General features: G+C 48.7%; 5 protein-coding genes across 5 annotated transcripts; 2 read left to right on the top strand and 3 right to left on the bottom strand.

The window, feature by feature from the left end:
• Positions 1–6486: 6486 nt before the first annotated feature.
• Positions 6487–7709, bottom strand: tom40 (TOM complex pore protein TOM40; the record flags this gene model as incomplete). The annotated part of the gene is made up of 3 exons (XM_020202828.1): positions 6487–6594; positions 6661–7308; positions 7398–7709. 3 exons carry the CDS (start codon positions 7707–7709, stop codon positions 6487–6489), a joined length of 1068 nt encoding a protein of 355 aa, XP_020053707.1.
• Positions 7710–8821: 1112 nt separating this feature from the next.
• Positions 8822–14504, top strand: ASPACDRAFT_46219 (uncharacterized protein; the record flags this gene model as incomplete). Its single annotated transcript, XM_020201753.1, has 13 exons — positions 8822–8835; positions 9006–9194; positions 9251–9286; positions 9342–9439; positions 9495–9664; positions 9725–9805; positions 9853–9960; positions 10012–10131; positions 10187–10561; positions 10621–10797; positions 10863–11101; positions 11961–12156; positions 12213–14504. 13 exons carry the CDS (start codon positions 8822–8824, stop codon positions 14502–14504), a joined length of 4095 nt encoding a protein of 1364 aa, XP_020053706.1.
• A 288-nt stretch (positions 14505–14792) lies between these two features.
• Positions 14793–15693, bottom strand: ASPACDRAFT_63028 (putative ABC transporter; the record flags this gene model as incomplete). The annotated part of the gene is made up of 2 exons (XM_020203849.1): positions 14793–15499; positions 15561–15693. 2 exons carry the CDS (start codon positions 15691–15693, stop codon positions 14793–14795), a joined length of 840 nt encoding a protein of 279 aa, XP_020053705.1.
• Positions 15694–16099: 406 nt separating this feature from the next.
• On the top strand, positions 16100–17615 carry ASPACDRAFT_63027 (tRNA dimethylallyltransferase; the record flags this gene model as incomplete). Its single annotated transcript, XM_020203848.1, has 2 exons — positions 16100–16150; positions 16242–17615. The coding sequence occupies 2 exons, from the start codon at positions 16100–16102 to the stop codon at positions 17613–17615; spliced, it is 1425 nt and encodes a 474-aa protein (XP_020053704.1).
• A 534-nt stretch (positions 17616–18149) lies between these two features.
• Positions 18150–19819, bottom strand: ASPACDRAFT_32990 (DXO/RAI1 family decapping nuclease; the record flags this gene model as incomplete). Its single annotated transcript, XM_020199925.1, has 9 exons — positions 18150–18295; positions 18371–18670; positions 18736–18906; positions 18991–19094; positions 19141–19148; positions 19206–19233; positions 19292–19323; positions 19401–19643; positions 19745–19819. 9 exons carry the CDS (start codon positions 19817–19819, stop codon positions 18150–18152), a joined length of 1107 nt encoding a protein of 368 aa, XP_020053703.1.
• Positions 19820–20028: the final 209 nt, after the last annotated feature.

The raw sequence follows: 20028 nt of genomic DNA, 5'->3' as shown, positions 1-20028 counted from the left end.
GGGGGTGGAGGGGAAGAAAGAGAGAAAGAGAGAGATAGAGTCGTAGTAGGAAAGGGGAGAAGCAGCTGGAAAGAATCCAGAACAGCTGATTCGAGGAAAATGGTTGGGAGAGAGAACAGTAACTGTGGCCGAACGAATTCAAGGAAGGGCGGGTAAGGTAAAGGGTTAAAGAGAAGCACAGGTTCTCGCAGGGGAAGGATGGTCGGAGGAGAGGGAAAAGCGAGAGAGAGAGGGAAGAGGAGAAGAGAGCGAGAGCAGGTGACGTTGGTCGAGCGACGAAGCCCGAACACGCGAGGGCTGCAGGAACGCGGTAATAAAGCACCGGGAGGGAGAGGGAGAATAGTAAAGTAAGGAACACACGAGCACACGAGACAACACACACACACTCTCTCTCTTCTCTTCTCTTTTTCTCGGATAATGTAGCGGATATCAAGTACGTACAACCACGAATTAAGAAGCAATAGCAGTCCACTCAAACACAGTGGTCAAGAAGGAAGGCAGCAAAGGGGAAACAATATAAGTGCAGACAGACCCACGACTGACTCCAAAAGGAGACAGAAGTGAGTAGCCCAGTTATTAACTATTTCTTTAGCTACAGCTTGCCCCGATATCTGGAATGTCAAGCTCAGAAGAGCAGCATCCAGGCTTAGCCTAGAGGGTCCTTTGCTTCTCTACTCCGGAATAGCTTGGGATGGATAAATTGGGAGGGGAGGGGTGGGCGGGCAGCGGGACCTCCCCGGGGAGAGGAGGAGGAGGACGAAGGAGGGAGTCTTGTAGTTGTCACCAATTGTAACGGCAGTAATATTACCGATAAACGGCTGTTGAGCATGCAGCAGCAGCAGCTGTGGCAGTGAATGGTGTGGTATGTGTGTACACTATATACCTTAGTATCTTGAAGGTAAAAATAAGAAGAGCACCTAGGATTGCTCTTCATCAATTTCCGGGACAATGATCCCCGACAGGACTAGCTCATAGGCGGTCTGGATATACTATTCATATATTACCTATACACTATATAGTTCCTCTTCAGGTCAATCTACGACTGGGATAATACACTGTCCACGTCCGATCAATACATACCTCTCGAGATCATATCTTCAATTTCAAGTATTGTGTATGTATTCATATATGCACAGTAAGAGTACAGTATAAGTACAGCATGTATGGGTGGGTGTGGGTGTGGGTGCTGTTATAGTACATAAGTTACATACCTTACCCGAAGAATTCTGATCCACACAATCCCATGTCAGATGAGATTAGCACATTCCAAGTAGATACTGCACTTCTCAAATCATTAGACGTGATTCTGGATAAGTTGTAGGTATTGAATCGAATCGCCTATAACGTTATTTCCCTTACTGCAGCTGGACGCAAGGTACAGTACAATACGTACACTAAGTTCATACTTAGTATAACCCAGGTGACTATTGGAGAGAACGCCGCCTGAGCCCTATTGTTATGACCAGGCTTCACACCCAAGTGCTAGAATTTATGCATTGTTTCCCCAAAGAGCTGGTCAAAATCACCTCACTACAAATGGGTGAGGGCTGAGTGAAGCTTGTATCCTGCTTGAATGCGTCCAGTCTTCCTCTCAATACACCTACCAAGCAACGAGGGTTATGATGACTACTCGCAGGTAACTTAGACTTGGATGACGGACCTGGCGAGGAACCGCGAGGATTGGGCGAGAACAGCCACTGCTCCATGGGCAGATGACCTTGGGCCCCAAGTGTTTTGGGTATAAGATCACATAAGGCGGAAATGATCTTGATGGATTTCGGGTTTCCACCATATTTGAACTTTCTAGAGAGATCTCATAATGCAGGAATAATGGATCCTGAGCCAAAAAAATACTGTAGCGTCGTTCCTGGCAACAGTAACGGCCTCAATGAAAAGAGCTATGACGCATAAACACTACGAATAAGTAACAGGAAATTTAGGTAGTTAGTTTAGCACACTTCGTTTCTATCTTCAAAAATCAAGATGTTATCTGTCCCTGCAGTAGGTAAGAAAGAGAAGAGAAGAAAACATGAAGGGGGGAGAGTGGGGAAAGGGAAGGGAAGGGGGGTGCGCAGAAGCGGTGGGCCAAAGGAGAGATTTCGGGGAGGGGGGAATCAGGTGACTGGGCGCTCTGCACTAGGACCACATGATATAGACTACCTAATGCTAGTTAGTAGTTGTAGACGGAGTACCTAGTGCTCACTACAGGTAATTACCTCAGGTAGTGTACTCCGGAGTAAGTTAGTGAACTGGAAACTGGTAGTAGTTAGGTACGGAGTAATCTGGGTAGATGTCTAGCTGAGTCCGGACCATCGATGTCATGACCCAAGGAATCTTTTTGTACACACTATGTAAGTACTCCGTACTCAGCAAGTAACCATGGGGCGTAGTGAACTCTTGAAGTGCCAGTGACAGGTTGAGCAGGCTACTACTACCTTAGTAGGCTTGGTCTACACTGTCTTTTACCATCACCTGCTGTTATTGGTTTGCTCCATGTCAAGTGACCATCCGTGATTTTCACCCTAGTACTTTGTTGATTGGTGGTTCCAGCGGACTCAGCCTCTTCAATCTCAGTTCATGGAGAGAGGTAAATTTCAGGGTACAGGTACGAAGTAATGGCTTACTGTAAGCTGTAATAAATGCATGTATTGATGCAGGTCACATGGGTACTAGATGTGTTAGTATACAATACTGTACATTAACTATGTACTATATGCATGGGTTTTAATCGTACGTGCTTTGCCCCTTCCCCAATCCCCTTCCTCCCCACAATTCCACAGGCTACAGCACCCTTTTCATGCTCGAGTGCAATTTAGATTATGGCGCTGCCTTTTGCTATCCACAACCTATGCCACCTCCTCCGTCTCTATCTAGTGGTATAATGATAAAATATATACAGCTTGTAATCCAGAGAAGTGGATCTTATAGACTGACTCGCCTCTTTTGCCAAGAGCACGTTGCTATTTGGAGCATGGCCGACTTGAATCTTTTCCCCACAAGAACTGAAAGGGAATTGATCTCAGGAGGATATGGAGCTTATGGCTGCCGTCTCAATTGTGGCAGAGACCAAGAATGCTAGAGATGGTTGTGAGAGTCGGTATTCATACATTAGTATAGATTTAAGCTAACTCTAGAGTGTTCAATATGATGCCTTGACTTCCTTAAGAAAGACAGGTAGTTTATACCAGTGATCCCTTGGCTCTCGCTGATATAGACGTTCGCAAAGACTCTTCGGCGCGCCAAAACCAGCAGTCAGTAGCCTACTCATCATCCTGTTAGTTTGCAATGCAGTGGAACATATACATAGTACGATTGAATTGTGGGTTTCTGATCAGTGAGCATATTTTAGACAGCTAGCTAATTTTGGCATTCTGTAGGCATTATGCGAGACAATGTTATCCAGGACTGATAGAATAACTTTTGAATAGATGACGTGGGTAGGCGGATTCTATGAACAGGTTGTAACTAGTAGTACTTGGTAGTAGCTAGTCGGAATAACAAGCAAATCCATTCCAGCCCGCACTTGCATAGCTGCTCAAATCAAGTATACTCTCAACTACAGTATTGTACATGAAATAGAAGATTGCCGATGACACTAACGATTATTAATCGTTTGAGAACTTGCCAAGATGGGAGCAGCTATGTACGCAGCTGGTGTCTCAATATCACAAACAACAGGCTCTTTTCATTCAGTCAGGAAAATACCTGGAATTGTTCCCTCAAACCCAGGCTTCACGATGGTACTGTGCAGTAGCATTACTGAAGTATTATCTGGCTATCCTCTCAAGACATACAGCTCCATCGGAAGGTTATCTGATGAAAAGATGCAGTACGAGCAATCATGGCACAGCTCTTTGTGGACGGTGGATACTATGTTTCTACTACATAGGGCTAACAGTTCAGCTATCTTCTCGGAGCATAACCACGTGTACAGTAGGGCATTTTGTCAAGACTTGACCACCAAGCGCAGACTGAGACTAGAACCAAAGCTTTGCCTTTACCTCCGCTGTTACAGGGTTCATTCTCATTTGTGAATTGAAGTTACGGAATTAGTTTTTCTCCTTTCACCTATTTAATCAGCCCAAAGGATCTCGACTTGAAGATGTTTTCCCAACTCTGCCCGCTGCTGGAGGCAGTAGCCCACCTGGCAATGCTCTCCCAGACCAATCCTGGGTGATCTTGAGATGTCGGGCGTGCGTCTAGACGCAATACCTACAGTGATCACTGACCAGGGCGGGGGGGTTTATTGCACCTTCAGGTGACTTCTGCTGATTATCACTGCAGTAGACCCGAATTGCGCCAGTGCTGTCTGTCTACGGCCGATCATTGGCAACTGCTCTGTATGCCGTGACTTACTGACTACTGCGCATTTTTAAGTTAGCCCACAGCACAATGTGCTAGTCCAACACAGTAATTCTTGGGCTTAGGATTTACCATGTCAAGATCCTGAATCTTGTGGTAATGGACCCGAAAGGTTTTCTTTCTTGAGATTCTCTCATTCACAAGGATGGGAGAGAAGAGGGTAAATAGCACACACTTATATAAATTACTGAGTACTGGGTACAGTATAAAGGAGCTGTAAGATGATGTCACAGTGGGGAAGAGAGGGGAGGCGCCGTTTACAAGTGATAAGTTACTCGAGTATCACTTTTTTCAACCATTGTTTTACCAGATCCAATCTTCTTTCCCGCCCCTCGGGTTCAATGTGGGACCAGGATTCCGCCACACTCAATCTCATGATATTTAGCTTGGATGTAGCTTTAGATGTCATTGCGGAGCGAGAGTCAATTCTCAGATTCCAAGCAGGACATGATGTTGTCGCATGGACTCTACAAACCGTGACTTGTAGAGTGATAATCGGGTACGTTGTTTGAAATCACGAGCCCTACATTGGATGTTGGGGTATGGGCTAATCTTACCCTACCATGGAAGGGCATAGTCCAAGTGGATGTACTATTAGTAGTTAGATTGAAGCAGTGATCCGCCCCGCCGCCCCAAGGGGAGTGAATAACTTCGATACCTTTCCCCGAATTTTCCTTCCAGGCTAGACTAGATGGCTCTCAATTGAACTTCGGGTCCATGCACTTGGTCATAACAACATGTCACGATTACTTCTCTTCCCAAACAATAAGTGATGTGTGAAAGTTGACATCTCGGAACTTTCTCCAAATGTCACGCTTCTTAGGAGGCTTATTATGCCCCATCACACAAGTCCTTTTTTCTTCGGCGAGCCGAACTATTGGGGGTGGGGATTATTGGAACTAGTCTACGTAGTAGTAAGTTAGTTTCCTTAGCCTACTTAGTATCAGTGAGTACAAAATAGTAACGTATGACTTTGTGTGATCAGAATTTGAGACCGGTTACAGAGCACTCGTACTTCTGGTTGGGAATGACTCGGTGGCGCCGCAGAAGAAGTCATGAATCTCGTTGTGCTGAGTTTGAGGCCTGTAGCAAGTACTTTACCTTACGGTAGTTGGAACTCATGGGTTACTAGATACCTTGGTTCAGGCTAAAACAATCCCAGCAAAGGCCCTATCAAGTGCTGCTAAACAGAGTTCCTCCACTAGCATAATACGTATCCGGTCTCAATCATTACGAAAACTGTACTATACGTATCTCGGCGCTGCTTTCTTCAAAAACCTATTCTGAGCTGATACAGATTGCTGATACCCTTCACAATCATCATATGTACGCAGGACTCCAGTGCTTCAGCCCCGAATGTACAGAATTACTTTACGTCTTATTCTCCCATCCTCGTCACAACCAATATCAGGGAGTTGACCTTAAACTCACTTGCATGCCAGCGTACAGGCCATCCCATCCATGTTATAAATTTCTCATTATGCAATATCGATCATGTGCTGTCGATTGATGTCTTTGAATGAACTTCTCTGAGGAGATCTTCTACGGTATATATATTCCCTTGCCCACCCTATCCTTCTCACCACACGAAATCCACATGAAGGGGACAGTGTGAGGAATTGGCATGACTGCACTTGTTCCTGTGCTGCCATCAAGGCCAGAGGTTCTGGGTTAAATAAGCGTCCGCATTCATTTTACATTGTCTCCTACATTGTCTCATCTATGATGCCTCAGGTAACAGCAACCAATCCAACAGGTGATGCTTCCATGGACACCCAGCAGGTCTGTTCGTCTGCCGGGGTAGCCACTGAGAAAAGGTAAGAAAACAGAAAGATGAGAAAAACCATGGGACCGAAATCATAAACAGAATAGATATCAGCGGCGGCTGAATCAAGAAAGCATCTATACAAAATTGGTCCCGTACGTCAAAGCGACTGCAGTAAACCGCGTTCAAGGGGATTAACCGTAGATAACACATCACCTTCCGAACATACACATGGAGAGAGAAGAGCTACTAAAACAGATACTGAAGAATATATGAGCCAGGGGCAGGCCGAATGCGAGAGCTCCTAGCTCCCACGCCCGAGTGGGAGTCATTAGCCCCAGCTACGTTCTAAGGCGTGCTTAGAAAGGAGGAGGGATCATGCCCTGGGCCTCAACTTTCTCTTGCTGCTCCATCAATTCCTCGCCAGCGATCTCGAGGGAAACAGCAAGACCGAGCTTGGCCGTTTGCTAATGGAGAGACAAGCATTAGTGTGAGAGTTTCAACGCAAGTTGTATTTGGTAAGTGCGACTCACCTTGGCCTGATCAATCTCGCCGGCGAAAGTAAGAGCAATAGGCATGGCTATCCGCTTCTCGAGAAGGCAGCTGACCTTTCCGGCACTGTCGACCTGAGCACGGAACGTAGAAGCGCGGAAGTCATACTTAGCACCGATGGCAGTAGTGCCATCACGGCTAGGACCACCCATCAGCGCAGCAGCCGCGTTAGGAGCGAACTGCAGGTTCATATCGACACCAGCCTCAACGCGCTCAGAAAGCTTCTTCCAGTAAGAGGCAGTGAGGACACCCTGAGCCTGAAGTTGTGCGCTGGCAATCCAGTCGTTGGCCTTGTACCGGGCACTATACGACAGGGCACTTTCCGGACGAGTGTTCATACCCTGGCGCTGCCAGATTGCTTCAAAACCAAGTGCTAGACTGGGCGTAACGGATTGGAGATAGCTGCCAACGAAGATTCCAGTGAGGCCTCCATCCAAGAGAGATGGGTTGAAAGCTTTGAGAGAAGCGGAGAAATCATCACCGGTGTAGTCCTGGTCGACCTGAATGAGGGCCTGGCTGGAACCAGCCATAATCTGAGTGTTGGTCTTGGTGACCAACTTGGGAGTCCAGCGGTAGTTGGCGACAGCAGCGAGTCCACCATCGCTTCCGATATTACCTTGCATAAAGACCTGTGTGAATCAGCAACGAGGACCGTTAGCATGAGGTAACATACTTCATAAAGTGTAGCGAGGGTGTCTTAAAGCAAAGAAAGGTTTACCTTCGGACTTCCATACATAGCGGAGAAGTTGTACGGAGGCAGGTTCCCAGACGAGCCCATCGAGAACGCATGCGATACACGGAACAAGGGAGACATCCCGAAGACCTTGGTCAAATCGGCACGAAGGCCCGTGAACATGAAGTTTGACAGCAAAACATCCTTTTGCACCTCCCGGGCGATGTTTTCCACAGTTCCGGGGTTGGAGAGACCGAGGGCAGCCCTGCGCTCGGAGAACGAGGAGTATGCATCCTTGAGGGCTGCGGCAACGGAATTGTCCGTCAAAAACGATGGAGGAGTCAAATAATCGGACATTGTGAAGTATTGCAAAGGAAAAACAAGGTCGGTAAGCTCGAGTGGAAGAAAGCGGACGTTGGAACGTGACGCGGCCGTCCTTGTGATGGAAAGATGGGGAAGGACAAGGCTAGGAAAGATGAGTTCTTGACACCAGCCCTAAAAAGAAGACCGAAGGGATCCTAAAGCAACCGCGGCAGTTGCAAAGTCAGGTATCGAGAAAAGTACCTGACCTGCTCGGGGAGGTAGGGGGAGGAGGTAAGGAAGAAGAAGAGGAGGAGGAGGGAATGTCAAACACCGAGGTAGAATTGGTGGTGAGGTTCAGTTGATGGACGATTGAAGCCCAGAGCTTTCGGGACTGAAAAAAGTCGCTCACCTTCGCTTTTCCGCCCGGGCTGCGGCTAAGGTATCTGCGGTTCGCCGGAGCCAGACTTAAGAACCAGTCTCGGATTCTCGGACTTTCAGTTCTGCCGCAATGACCTAATCAACCTAGTTACTCATGCACCTAACTAGTAGTTACGTAGTAAGGCCCGGGTAAGCCTGAGTGCCATCGTTAGCCAACCGACCAACCGACCAACCTTGAACTGGAACCTTAGTTGACTACTGCATTATTGAGTTGACTAACTAGTTAAGGCAGTTGAATTAGTCACCATTTACACATGCATCCCGACATTCTATCTTATTCAGTTCTTGTACAGTATAGTACAGGAAGTATCGTTTTATCTTTTATATTGTCTTCAAACTATCATTCACAGCCTTCATCAGCCTTAATTCCCCCTATCCTGTCACGATCATTATGTCCCAATGATAGAATCGCTTCATTGGGTGTGGTTTTCTTGACTTCAAGTATCTGGTAATTATCGTCTACTTACTCGAGGTATGTACAGCTGAGTACTGTACCTACGTACTAGAGACACAGTCCGCTGGTTGGGCCGAGCTCGTGCTGCTCCATCTCCTCTAATCTCGAATGCCGACTGCTGGAACCTGCCTGCCTTCCTTTGACTTCAGCTTTCACCCTCCATAACCTTTTCTTATTTATCCCACCAGTTCTTCTTCAACATCGGCATAGAAATTGTTTGTTGTCGTGCTGTTCATTATCAGTGTCGAAAAACCCATACTTCTCCCTTAAAACCATGGACACATTACTGTAAGCCCCCTTCTCCCCGCCATCTCGTGCCATTCTCCGATCTATTATGAGTCTGGCTCCTGCGCACTCGCCTGTGCCTACCCATACCGCTTACACTTTATGCGACGTGGATAGTCCCACAGCAACCAAAATTGGTTGTAGATGCTACCTGGTTCTCTAACATGGATTAGAACTGCTGACATTATCGCCAATTCCCCGCGTTTCCGACGGAAGTCTTCTACCTTCGTCGATGCGATCCATGACTTACCCGAGAAGGCCGATCTGGCTCCGGCCCAGCTCTACAGCACCGAGTCAGGACGGCTTTTCCACTCCGGCCGAATCGTCATCATCACCGTGGGGTTACCGGCGAGGGGTAAAACGTTCGTCATACCTAAGCCACTCGTATATTTCCTTTGGCTCGCTGACGCTTGATCAGACATATGTCTGTAGCTCTAGCGCGATATCTACGATGGTAGGTCATGTCTTTCACGGGAGATTCGTTGAGACTAGCGCTTAAGAGATCCCAGGCTAGGCGTGAAAACCAGAATATTTCATCTAGGAGATTATAGACGTGCAACCATTCCCTTTGGCCAGGATATTCCAGACGACTACTTCTTCGTGAACGGTAAGCACCAAGTTGCAGTTCTTGCATCTTTCCTCAAAGTACTCATTCCCCACAGCATCCGCTTCATCGGTCCTCTTAAGACAAAAGATTGTCAAACGGTGCCGGGAAGATATTTATCAGTTTCTGAACCATGAAAATGGACAAATAGCCATTTACGACGCCGTCAATCCATTGGCATCTGGTCGGCGATCACTCGCAAAAGAATTCGCTAAGCATGACATTGAGGTGAGTTGTCTGGGATGTGTGCTTTGGGTCTCCGGTTATTTTGACCCCTTTCCCCATTAGACACTATTTATCGAGTCGTGGTGTGACGACGAGCGCATAATCGAAGAAAACGTCCGAAGGGTCAAAATATCCTCACCCGATGTAAGTACTTTTCGAACTTTTGGCACGAGATCCTAATTTCTGTATAGTATGTGGGCTGGAGCTCGGAAGATGCTGTGAAACATTACTTGACTCGGATAGCCGCTCGTATTCCTCAATTTCAGTCAATGGAGGAGACGGATCTGAACTATATCAAGGTACTTTCGGTAGCCCTTCTGAAGCCATCTGCTCTTGCTAATCACAAATAGATGATGAATGCTGGGGAAAGGTTAATTGTGAACAATCGAAGCTTCGGCTATCTTTCCAACAGAATAGTGTTCTATCTCCTCAATCTTCACATCAAATCCAGACACACGTACTTTGCACGGGTAAGTCTGGAGGATTGTATCTGTTTTATATATTTCAAAGGCTGATAATCACCAGGCTGGCGTATCACTGGAAGCGGATTCTTATAAGGCAGATGCCTCGCTGTCTGAGCAGGGCGAAGACTACGCGAAGAAGATGACGGAGTCCTTGCTGAGGCACAGGGAGTCTGAAAGACAAGCAATGATCGACGAGGGAGAACCGAGTTACGAGTTAAAACCACTTACTGTCTGGACCTCCACACGAAGAAGGACGGTTGAGACGGCTAAGTATCTTCATGAAAGAGGATACAAAGTGCGACAGAGATCTCAGATGAGCCAATTAAACCCGGGAGTTTGCGAGAAGATGTCAGAGGCGAAGATCCGTCAGGAGTATCCGGAAGAGGTTGCAAAACACGAACTTGACCCCTACCATCATCGGTATCCGCGGGCGGAGGTGAATCGCCCTGCTATCTCCTCAAAAAGTATTATCATAGTAGCTGACAGCAATGACAGTCATATCATGACCTTGCAGTTCGACTCGAACCTATCATTCTAGAGCTCGAGCGTGAACAAAACGATTTGCTGATTATCGCACATGAAAGTGTGCTGAGAGTCTTATACGGGTACCTGATGGCCTGCAATGCTGCGGATATCCCATTCTTGGATTTCCCTCGCGATGAGATTATTGAAGTAAGCCCAATGAGAAGCCTTTGACGTTCATTTGAGATGAATGTCCATCTGACCGGTCCTTCTAGATCATACCCGAAAGCTATCAAAACGAAGCACGCAGGATCCATATCTCTGGCCTTCCCAGAGAAATCGTCCCCGGTTCTCCTCAGGACATCAAGATCCCTGTGCCCCCCAGCGGAGTAACAACCCCTTTGGCTGCTGATCTTGGCAGCCCGCGCGAGGGTCTCTCGACTCCACAGAGCGGTCTCCGAACCCCGCGCGAACCGGAAAGAATCTCACAGCAGCATGTTGAAGACGTTGTTTAGTATATACATTGGTTATCATGCACATGGTAACATGGGCATTGTTGGTGTCGGGCAGATCCTCATATATCGAAGCGTTAGCGAAAGTGATCGGCACTAGCCGCCGTGGAGCGTAGAAACAAAGACGATATTATCGCCTGATTGAAGCTCATAAGTTTCCTCCCCTTCGAGCTCCCAGTCGGCATCGTTGATCAAGACTAGGATTCCGGGGCGCCTAGTAGAATATACATGTATACGGTCAGTCAGCGTTGCTCTCATGCCGGTCCTCGGACAGACGTACACATTATCTTCCAGTATGAACAATTCCTTTCGTTGATCTTTCATGAGGTTTTCGACCAAGTATGCAAGAAGGTAGGACACATTTGGTCGGGTGCCATCGCTGAGCCGAGAAGGAAGGGTGATGATGTGCTTGCGCTCGTTGGCGAACAAGATTTCTAGGCCCCCGCTATAAAGTAAAGCAAAGCAGTCAGTGAATCATGCTCGGGTCAGCTCTGCAGTTATGTAGAGAAAAGGGGGAAACTCAACGTGAACTCAACCGTAAGTGAAAGGGATGTGGAATCTGAAGAACTTGCTTCCATGGTTGGAAGGAAAGGATAGATCGGTAGATTTGATAGATAGGTGGGATACTCGGAGTGAGTTTTGACCGTGATCTTAGAAGATTTCACCGAGTAAGAGGCAAGAAGACGAAAAGGACGCTTCTGGTGTCCGGTCGAAGGGTACGACGGTACTCCGTACTTAGTTGTTAGTCTTATCGATAAGCTTCCCCCAGCACAAAAAGTCAGTCGATTTGCGACGAACCGCCTGCCTGCCTGCCCCCCCGCTTCTCTTACCTGTTCGTCCGTGCATCTGAGATTGATGCAGTTCTGACATCAAGCGGTTCTTCATTACCTCCTTTCCAGACCTGTTGCGCTCCGATTTCACCAGCTCAATGGTCTCTGTCACCACTGAGTACATTAGCGTTGGGGGCAATAGGCATCCCGCCGCCGCCGATTGGGACGTCCGGACTGGCGTGCTTGCCTTCGGTGCCGATAACAATGTAGCACTATGGAACCCAGATGTGTGTGCTCATTCATCAATAGCTTCCCTTTCGTTCATTGCCTGACCCAAATACAGGATAGTACGCAGCGCGGAGTCTATTCACTCCTTGTCGGTCACACCGACAAGGTCAGCGCCGTTCGATTCTACACCTGCCCTATTACAGATACTAAATACCTTTTGACCGGGTCGGTCGACCATACAATCCGTCTATGGCGAGTGCACTCAGCCGACTCGCGTCAATTCGTGCACGTGCATACCCTGGAAGGCCATACTGGTTCAATCAATACCATCGCCGTGGCTGATGGGCACGACATCGTGGCAACGGGAGCCGCTGATGGAACCGTCAAAGTATGGAAGATTCATGCTCAGAGCGAAGCGAAGGGCGAGCTGCTCAAGTCAATATCCATGAAGCCACGGTTCTTTCCACTGGCCTTGGCATTGAGCCCTCTTCAATCGGAGTCGGATACCAGACCCGTCGCCTTAGCGGTTGCAGGCACCACCAATGCCGTGCAAATCTACGTGGCGGAGAATACCCTTACGGCTCTTGAATTCAAGCTCTCGGCTGTGTTGTCTGGACATGAGGCTTGGGTACGGTCCTTGAATTTCACGTTAGACAAGCAGAGCGCAGCCGGTGACATTCTGCTGGCCTCGGCGAGTCAAGACAAATATGTCCGACTTTGGAGACTGCAGCGTGGGGAAGCTACTTCTACTGCCCCGGCCGATTACGGTGACCCCATGATAGGTGGCGTTGAGACAACTCTTTCGAACAAAGCCCACCAATTCGAGGTAACCGGGATGGAATTCTGTGTCACCTTTGAAGCGCTACTTTTCGGAAATGAGGACTGGATCTACACCGCCAACTGGAATCCCAATCCAGAGCGCCAGCAGCTCCTTACTTCCTCGGCCGATAACACACTAACCATTTGGGAGCAAGATCCTGCTTCCGGGGTGTGGCTCTCCGCCGAGAGGATGGGAGAGATTAGCGTCCAGAAAGGCTCAACAACCGCTACTGGCAGTACGGGTGGGTTTTGGATTGGCCTCTGGTCTCCAGATGGCACACAGGTTGTCAGCCTCGGTCGTACCGGTAGTTGGCGAGCATGGAAATATGATGCAGCATCTGACTTGTGGGTGCAATCTCTTGGGATTTCTGGACATGTACGGTCGGTCAATGGCGTGCAATGGGAGCCTTCTGGCGAATACCTCCTGTCGACTAGCGCCGACCAAACCACGCGCCTTCATGCCAAATGGGAGCGCGAAGGACTTCAGTCTTGGCATGAGTTCTCCCGTCCTCAAATACATGGGTACGACTTGAACTGTATCGATACTCTAGGACCGGCTAGATTTGTGTCTGGCGCAGACGAGAAGCTGTTGCGGGTTTTCAACGAGCCTCGACCAATTGCGATACTACTGGAGAGGCTTTCCGGTTTCAAGCAATCCGAGGAGGTTCAACTGCCTGACACAGCCGAGATCCCTGTGCTGGGTTTGTCAAACCAAGCTCCGGCTGACGATGCCCCCGGAGGAGAGGAGGAAACAGATAACGCATATATGGAAAAGACACAGGCTATCTCAACGGCACTCCTAGAGTCGAATCAACCGCCATTTGAGGATCAACTGGCTCGTCACACCCTATGGCCCGAGCATGAGAAGTTATATGGCCACGGCTATGAAATTTCTGCCGTAGCCGTTAGCCACGACCGCACGCTTATTGCCACAGCCTGCAAAGCGAGCTCGATTGACCATGCGGTGGTTCGTTTATATGACACTTCCGACTGGCATGAGATCCGGCCCTCCCTTGCCGCTCATACCTTGACCATCACAAGTCTCTGTTTCTCTAGTGATGACCAGCATCTTCTCAGCGTTGGTCGTGACAGACAATGGGCTGTGTATCAGCGCAGCGAGCAAGACCCCTCAACCTTCTCAATCCTGACGAACAATCCCAAGGGTCATTCACGTATGATTCTCGATGCCGCATGGGCTCCGATATCTCAGACTCCTATCTTCGCGACTGCTGGCCGCGACAAGTCAGTGAAGGTCTGGCAAATGCATGACGGTGCATGCGAATGCAAGGCGACAATCCCCTTGAAAACTCCCGTAACTGCCATCTCATTCCTCTCGAGTATAGAGAAGAATTCGTTCATTCTCGCCGCGGGCGAAGAGAGCGGGGAGCTGTCTATCCACCGTATTGCCATCGGCAGTCTGCAAATTAGTCACCTGGCAAGCGTTGACAAGTTCAAATCGCCGTCCAAGGCCATTACCCAACTTTCCTGGCGGCCGGGCCAGAAGGAAGCGGCGCCACATTTCGTGCTTGCTGTGGCAAGTGAAGATACCTCGCTGCGCATATATGATTTCTCGGATTTGGTTTCATGAACGGAAGATTGGTATATCCAGGTCCACGTAGTATATCCGCAGTAGGAGACAATGATGAAAGCCAACAAAGAGAACATGAAGTAAATGCCATTCATTAGATCGTCTGCATGTTGAAAAACGCCCGGAGGAGTGGGTTGAATTAATCCGCTTGTTCTAGATATCTTGAAATTGAAAGTTACCATGTATCGGCCATGATGGTTGAATTGTGCACGCCCATGGAAACAGGGCAGGGCCAAGGTAGAGAGTGCAAACACTAGAAAAGAAAGAGAAGATGAGAAGTGGAATACATCACGGTCGCTTTTCAAGCCCATAACCACCCAAGCCATCTAGTGACGGGTAGGTTTTGGCCTGGCCCTGATATCCATTTCGGGGACCTCTGTGTCGAAGATCCTCCGTAAGCCATTTGAGCACCAGCTCGCCAAGCTGAGTATTCTGGGACGACTCTTTGACCTCATCACGGAACTTCTCGATAGGACCCCATTGGCGGACGGTGCCTAGATGCATGTGGACCAGATGCGTGGGCCACAGGGACAAATTGTCCAAAATGTGCGTGGCATACACGATGGAGCAGGGTCTGGATTCTGTTTCGCGCTTTAAAAACCCCAGGAAATTGGCCCGGGAGAGGAGGTCCAGATCGACGGTGATTTCATCAAGCAGGAGAACCCGCCAGGGACGGAGCAAGCCCATCGCAAGCTGCACGCGGCGACGCTCTCCATCCGACACGGCGTGCATGCGCCACCGGAGATCGATGTCGAGTATCTCGACCAGCTCGTCCCGACGTTCTGGGAAGGCGTTGCCGCCGACAGATGCAAGTAGAGTGGGCACGTCGATGTCGGTCCGGACAATGTTGTTCAGGACCCATTCCATGCCGAGATAAGTGACGCCTTCCAAACCATCTTTGAATGGGTCTTTGCCGGCCACGGTAATGGTGTCCGTTGGAGCCAGACGCTTTCCGGACAGGAGGCGTAGGAGCGTGGTCTTACCGGCACCGTTGGCTAGGAAGATGTTAATCTCCCAGAAGATGATTATGGTCACTTTACCCCGCAGCGAGCTTACCTCCAATGAGTAGAGTACGACTACCGGACGGTACGTTCAAATTGATATCCGTCAAGCCTGATGATCCATCGGGAAACTTGAAAGACAGGTTTCTCACCTCGATTGAGGGGAGATGGAGATCGGAGTCAGCCATGGAAGAGGAAAAAGATATATTGGTCGGTATATATGGATAACCCTTTGGTCCTTTCCACAGAGTCAAGGAATTTATTTGAGGAATTGAAGTCAATTGATAGAAAGCTGGGAAATCGGCGGGACAAGCAGATCAGGCAGGGCCGCAAGAGGGGGAGGGTACGAGCGATAAAAGATAAGATCCTAATCCTTGATGAGGTAAGAAACCCGAGGGTGCGATTTTCTCCCTTGGATTCTTTCCCCGCAATATTTTGTGTTTCTGGGAGACGGCACCCAGCACCCACAGCCTTATCTTCTCTGATGTCGGGTATAATTTTCCAGGCCGAAATGCTAAGTGTGCTCTGGTTCTGTACCTCATGCGACATCTTTTCCGGCAACTGTTCTCTATTTTTCACTTGTCTCCACCAGTCATGAAACCTCTCATCGCTGTCGTCGGAGCGACAGGTACTGGCAAGTCGAAGGTAAGCAAGAATCGAGAATCAGTAGAAGAGAATTAAATAGCAAGAAGGCTATACATATAGTCAGGACTCACTTACTAACGGCTACAGATAGCTTGCAGTTGACCTGGCCTCGCGCTTCAATGGCGAAATCATCAATGGTGATGCAATGCAAATGTACCGCGGCCTCCCGATCATCACCAATCAAATCCCTCCCGAGGAACGTAACGGTATCCCGCATCATTTACTTAGCTGTGTCGAAATAGAGGAAGAGCCATGGTGGATCGGTCGATTCAAACAGGACAGTCTTCGGCTGATTGACGAGATCCACGCCAAGGGGAAACTTCCGATTCTAGTCGGAGGCACACATTACTACACACAAGCCGTGCTCTTCAATGACCAACTGGTTGATGCAGATCAAGATTCCAGTGATGATGATCCAGTTCTCCGGGATGACAACAGTGACCAGAACTCACCGACCAAATGGCCGGTTCTCGACGCTACTCCAGAAGTGATGTTGCAGAAACTCAAAGAAGTCGACCCGGTCATGGCGGCCAGATGGCACCCAAATGATGCCCGCAAAATCCGGCGCTCTTTGGAGATCTACTTTCAAACTGGGCGCCCTGCCTCTGAAGTCTACGCAGAACAACAGCGGCTGAAACAGGCTGACATGGCGCGCAACAGCCTTTCTCTTGGCGTGGGCCGTTTGCGATACCCGACAATGATTTTCTGGGTGCACTCGGAGAAGGAGACACTCAATTCCCGATTAGAAAAGCGTGTGGACTCGATGGTAGACCAAGGGCTCATGGAGGAAGCTAGACGCATGTTTGATTTTTCTCTGGAGAAGAAAAAGCAGGGCGATCCGGTCGATCACACGCGAGGTGTGTGGGTTTCCATTGGCTACAAGGAGCTGGCGCCGTACTTCGATGCCCTCTATAAGGGCTCCATGAGCGAGTTGGACTTGGAGGCCTTGAAAAGAGCCTGCGTCGGGTCCATCAAGTCTGCAACGCGACAATACGCCGTGTCACAAATCAAATGGATACGAAATAAGCTATGGAAAGCTATTGCCGATGCAGGCGCGACTGATCATCTCTACCTTTTGGATAGCACGAACGTCGAGGCATGGAAGGAGACTATAACACAGCCATCAGAGGAATTGGTACGAGCTCTGCTGAATGGTGAATCCACTCCCGATCCCAAGTCACTATCAGAGCTTGCTAGAACCGTCCTAGGTGCAAAAGAGGCGCAACCGCAGAGAGATTCCATCGCCTATATGAAATGTATAACGTGCAATGTCTGCAAGAAGACAATGCAAGGCAGTGAGCAATGGGATATTCACATCAATGGGAATGTACATAAGAGAGCTCTCAAGAGTGCTGCCAAGAAGGCTGCACGTGATGCGTACCTCCGGAAACGGCAGGATAGCCTCACCTCAGATGTCCGGCCAGACATTGGCAGTGAAGCCGCGATCAAAGAAGACGCGGGGTAAATGCCACTATCAATGGTTGCTGTACGATTTCTACTCTTGCGCGCTGAGGGTACATAAGACACTCTCGGTGTTTAGCTGTGATACAGAATCGTTGCTGTGCTGTATATCAGTGAACGAGATCACAGACCGAGAATCAGAAGACATTTTCAATATGTAACCACCAGACTAGATATTCTAAGGACAGACACTTCTCATCCCGAGGGTTCAGAGTGAAAGAAGGTTAGCCACAGGAACAGATCTAGCTGGGACATATGTGTCTTCGAATGTAGGACATCGGGTAAGCCGCGGCGGACTACAATTCACCACGGAATTGATCACGTCAGCCCTCTGACCAGGAACATAATTGCGCAGGCGCCTCCTTGTGCCAAGGACATTTGTCACTGGGGGATGCACATATCTCGCAATGCGAATTTTTGGACCAAGAATCGACATCAGATGAGAGCCAATGGCGACCGTTCATAATTCCGGCTTCTCATTCATCAAGCCTCTGAACAAACCGCTATAGATAACCAGGCTTTAACAAGCCTGAGTCTCTCATATTGTGGTCCTCCAAGCTGAAAAGGCCGGAGAGATGATGTCGCCGGTCCCACTATCCTCCACTTTGAAGACCTCGATGACTGAGGATCTCTCACGTTTGACTATCCTCCACGTCCCTTCCTCCTGAATGGTAGATTTAAGCCCTGGTTTCGTTAGCTCTAAATCTTGCGGTTACAGTGTTTAATGACCGCATGAGGATTGGGTGGGCCTTTTCCTACATTGCAGAAATTCAGCAGTAAAATTGATGCATATATTTCCGTCCCAGGTCGCTCGCCCCACCTTCTTGACCTTGCCTGGTATGCTGGCGGTGTCCAATTCCTCAAGACGGTGGACAATTCCTTGCTGGTCTCGAAACCCAACAATAATTCGAGGCACACCAAGAAGGAATGATTGGGCCCAGAACTTGAGAAGCTTCCTTTCGTATTTGACCATGTCCCGGTCATTCCTGATCTCGGCCGAGGTTTTCAGTTCTACCCAGTTGATCGGGTCCTCCTTCCGGTCCGGTTTGCGGTCCCATACTTCACACACGTGGTTATTTCATGTCAGGTATCAGTTATCTGATAGACCCATTGCATTCACTTACTAGCATCCACTTCGCCCCCAATGACAAGTTTGGTGCGACCTATCGCAGTCCGCACCACGGAGCAATACTGGGCCTTGTTGTTTACAACAAGCTCTTCTCGACCTTCAATCTCCTGACGAGGAGTTGGATCCCATGGTTGGTTGAGTAACGATATTGTTTCAAATTTGTAGCCTACATCAATCAGCGTCAATTTGGCGAATGATCACCCGAAGAGCCCCGACAGCATTCGGACTCGGCCGTGGAAGACAACTATACCCCAGTATGCCATTAGCTCTTGAGAAGCCATACCAGGAGGCATTCTCTGATTCTTCTGGATCCGCTTCTGCTCATTTTTGTAGCTGTTGTTCTCTTCAATGAAGCTAGAAAGCATTAGGACCCGCACATAGCCGACTGGAGCATACGCACATAGTTCCCTAACAAGGTTGTCAACGACTTAGCATAGTTAAAGCTGAAGATCAATAGCAGCTTACTTGGTACAAGGTCGCGTTCATCTCAAACCTGTAACGGGGTTAGGCTATCGATGATGTTAGAGCTTCACCGAACGTGCGAGACGTACCCGTTCATATTGTCAAAAGGAGCCGTCAGTATCTATGCCTCCAGTGGTACATTAGCACCGAGCCTTTGGCAAAGCAGTATCGCCCACAGTCGTTAGATGTCATACCGACCTTGGTCATCATTCCTCTCCAAGTGATGATATCAGCTTCGCATTTGTTTTCCGTATCCTGTTCTAGAGCCATGATGGTATCGAGCAATGCATCGAGATGCTCGTCGGCGGAATCATCTAGCTTCTGGAAGGATTCGAACCCCCGGTTCAGATCTGCAGGGAGATGCGGTGTGTAGTAGTATTTTAAGGAGGACTCTCCCAGGTGGAATTCATGATTATCGTCATAGGAAAAACATGAAATCTCCTGGCCATGTTCAATACCAATCTCAAATATTCAAGTCTAGAAAGGGATTGTGGAAGAGGCGTAGGTAGGGGCAGGCAGGTAATAAGTGTAATGTTACTTACCTTAGGACGTCGAATTGCGGCACTAGCTCCATAGAAGCGGCCAATGGGTTGAATATCAAACACTTTCCGATCCATTAGGAGGTTAACTTAATTCTCAAGACGCAAAAGCATCCAGGATCATAGTTGATAAAGTGACAAGGGGGCGTACAGTACAGGGCCCAAGTAAAAACCACGTATAGTACAATATATGTACTGACTGTACGGAGACTCAGTCTGAGTTCGCTCCGCCCGCCCTTCTGGAAGAAGCCAAGCGCGCATTGCTATTCTTGCCGCGCCCCCCCCCC

This window comes from Aspergillus aculeatus (assembly GCF_001890905.1).
Source record: "Aspergillus aculeatus ATCC 16872 unplaced genomic scaffold ASPACscaffold_14, whole genome shotgun sequence".
Taxonomy (NCBI): domain Eukaryota; kingdom Fungi; phylum Ascomycota; class Eurotiomycetes; order Eurotiales; family Aspergillaceae; genus Aspergillus; species Aspergillus aculeatus.
Note: the sequence above shows the minus strand (reverse complement) of the source record. Positions and strands in the feature narration are given on the sequence as shown.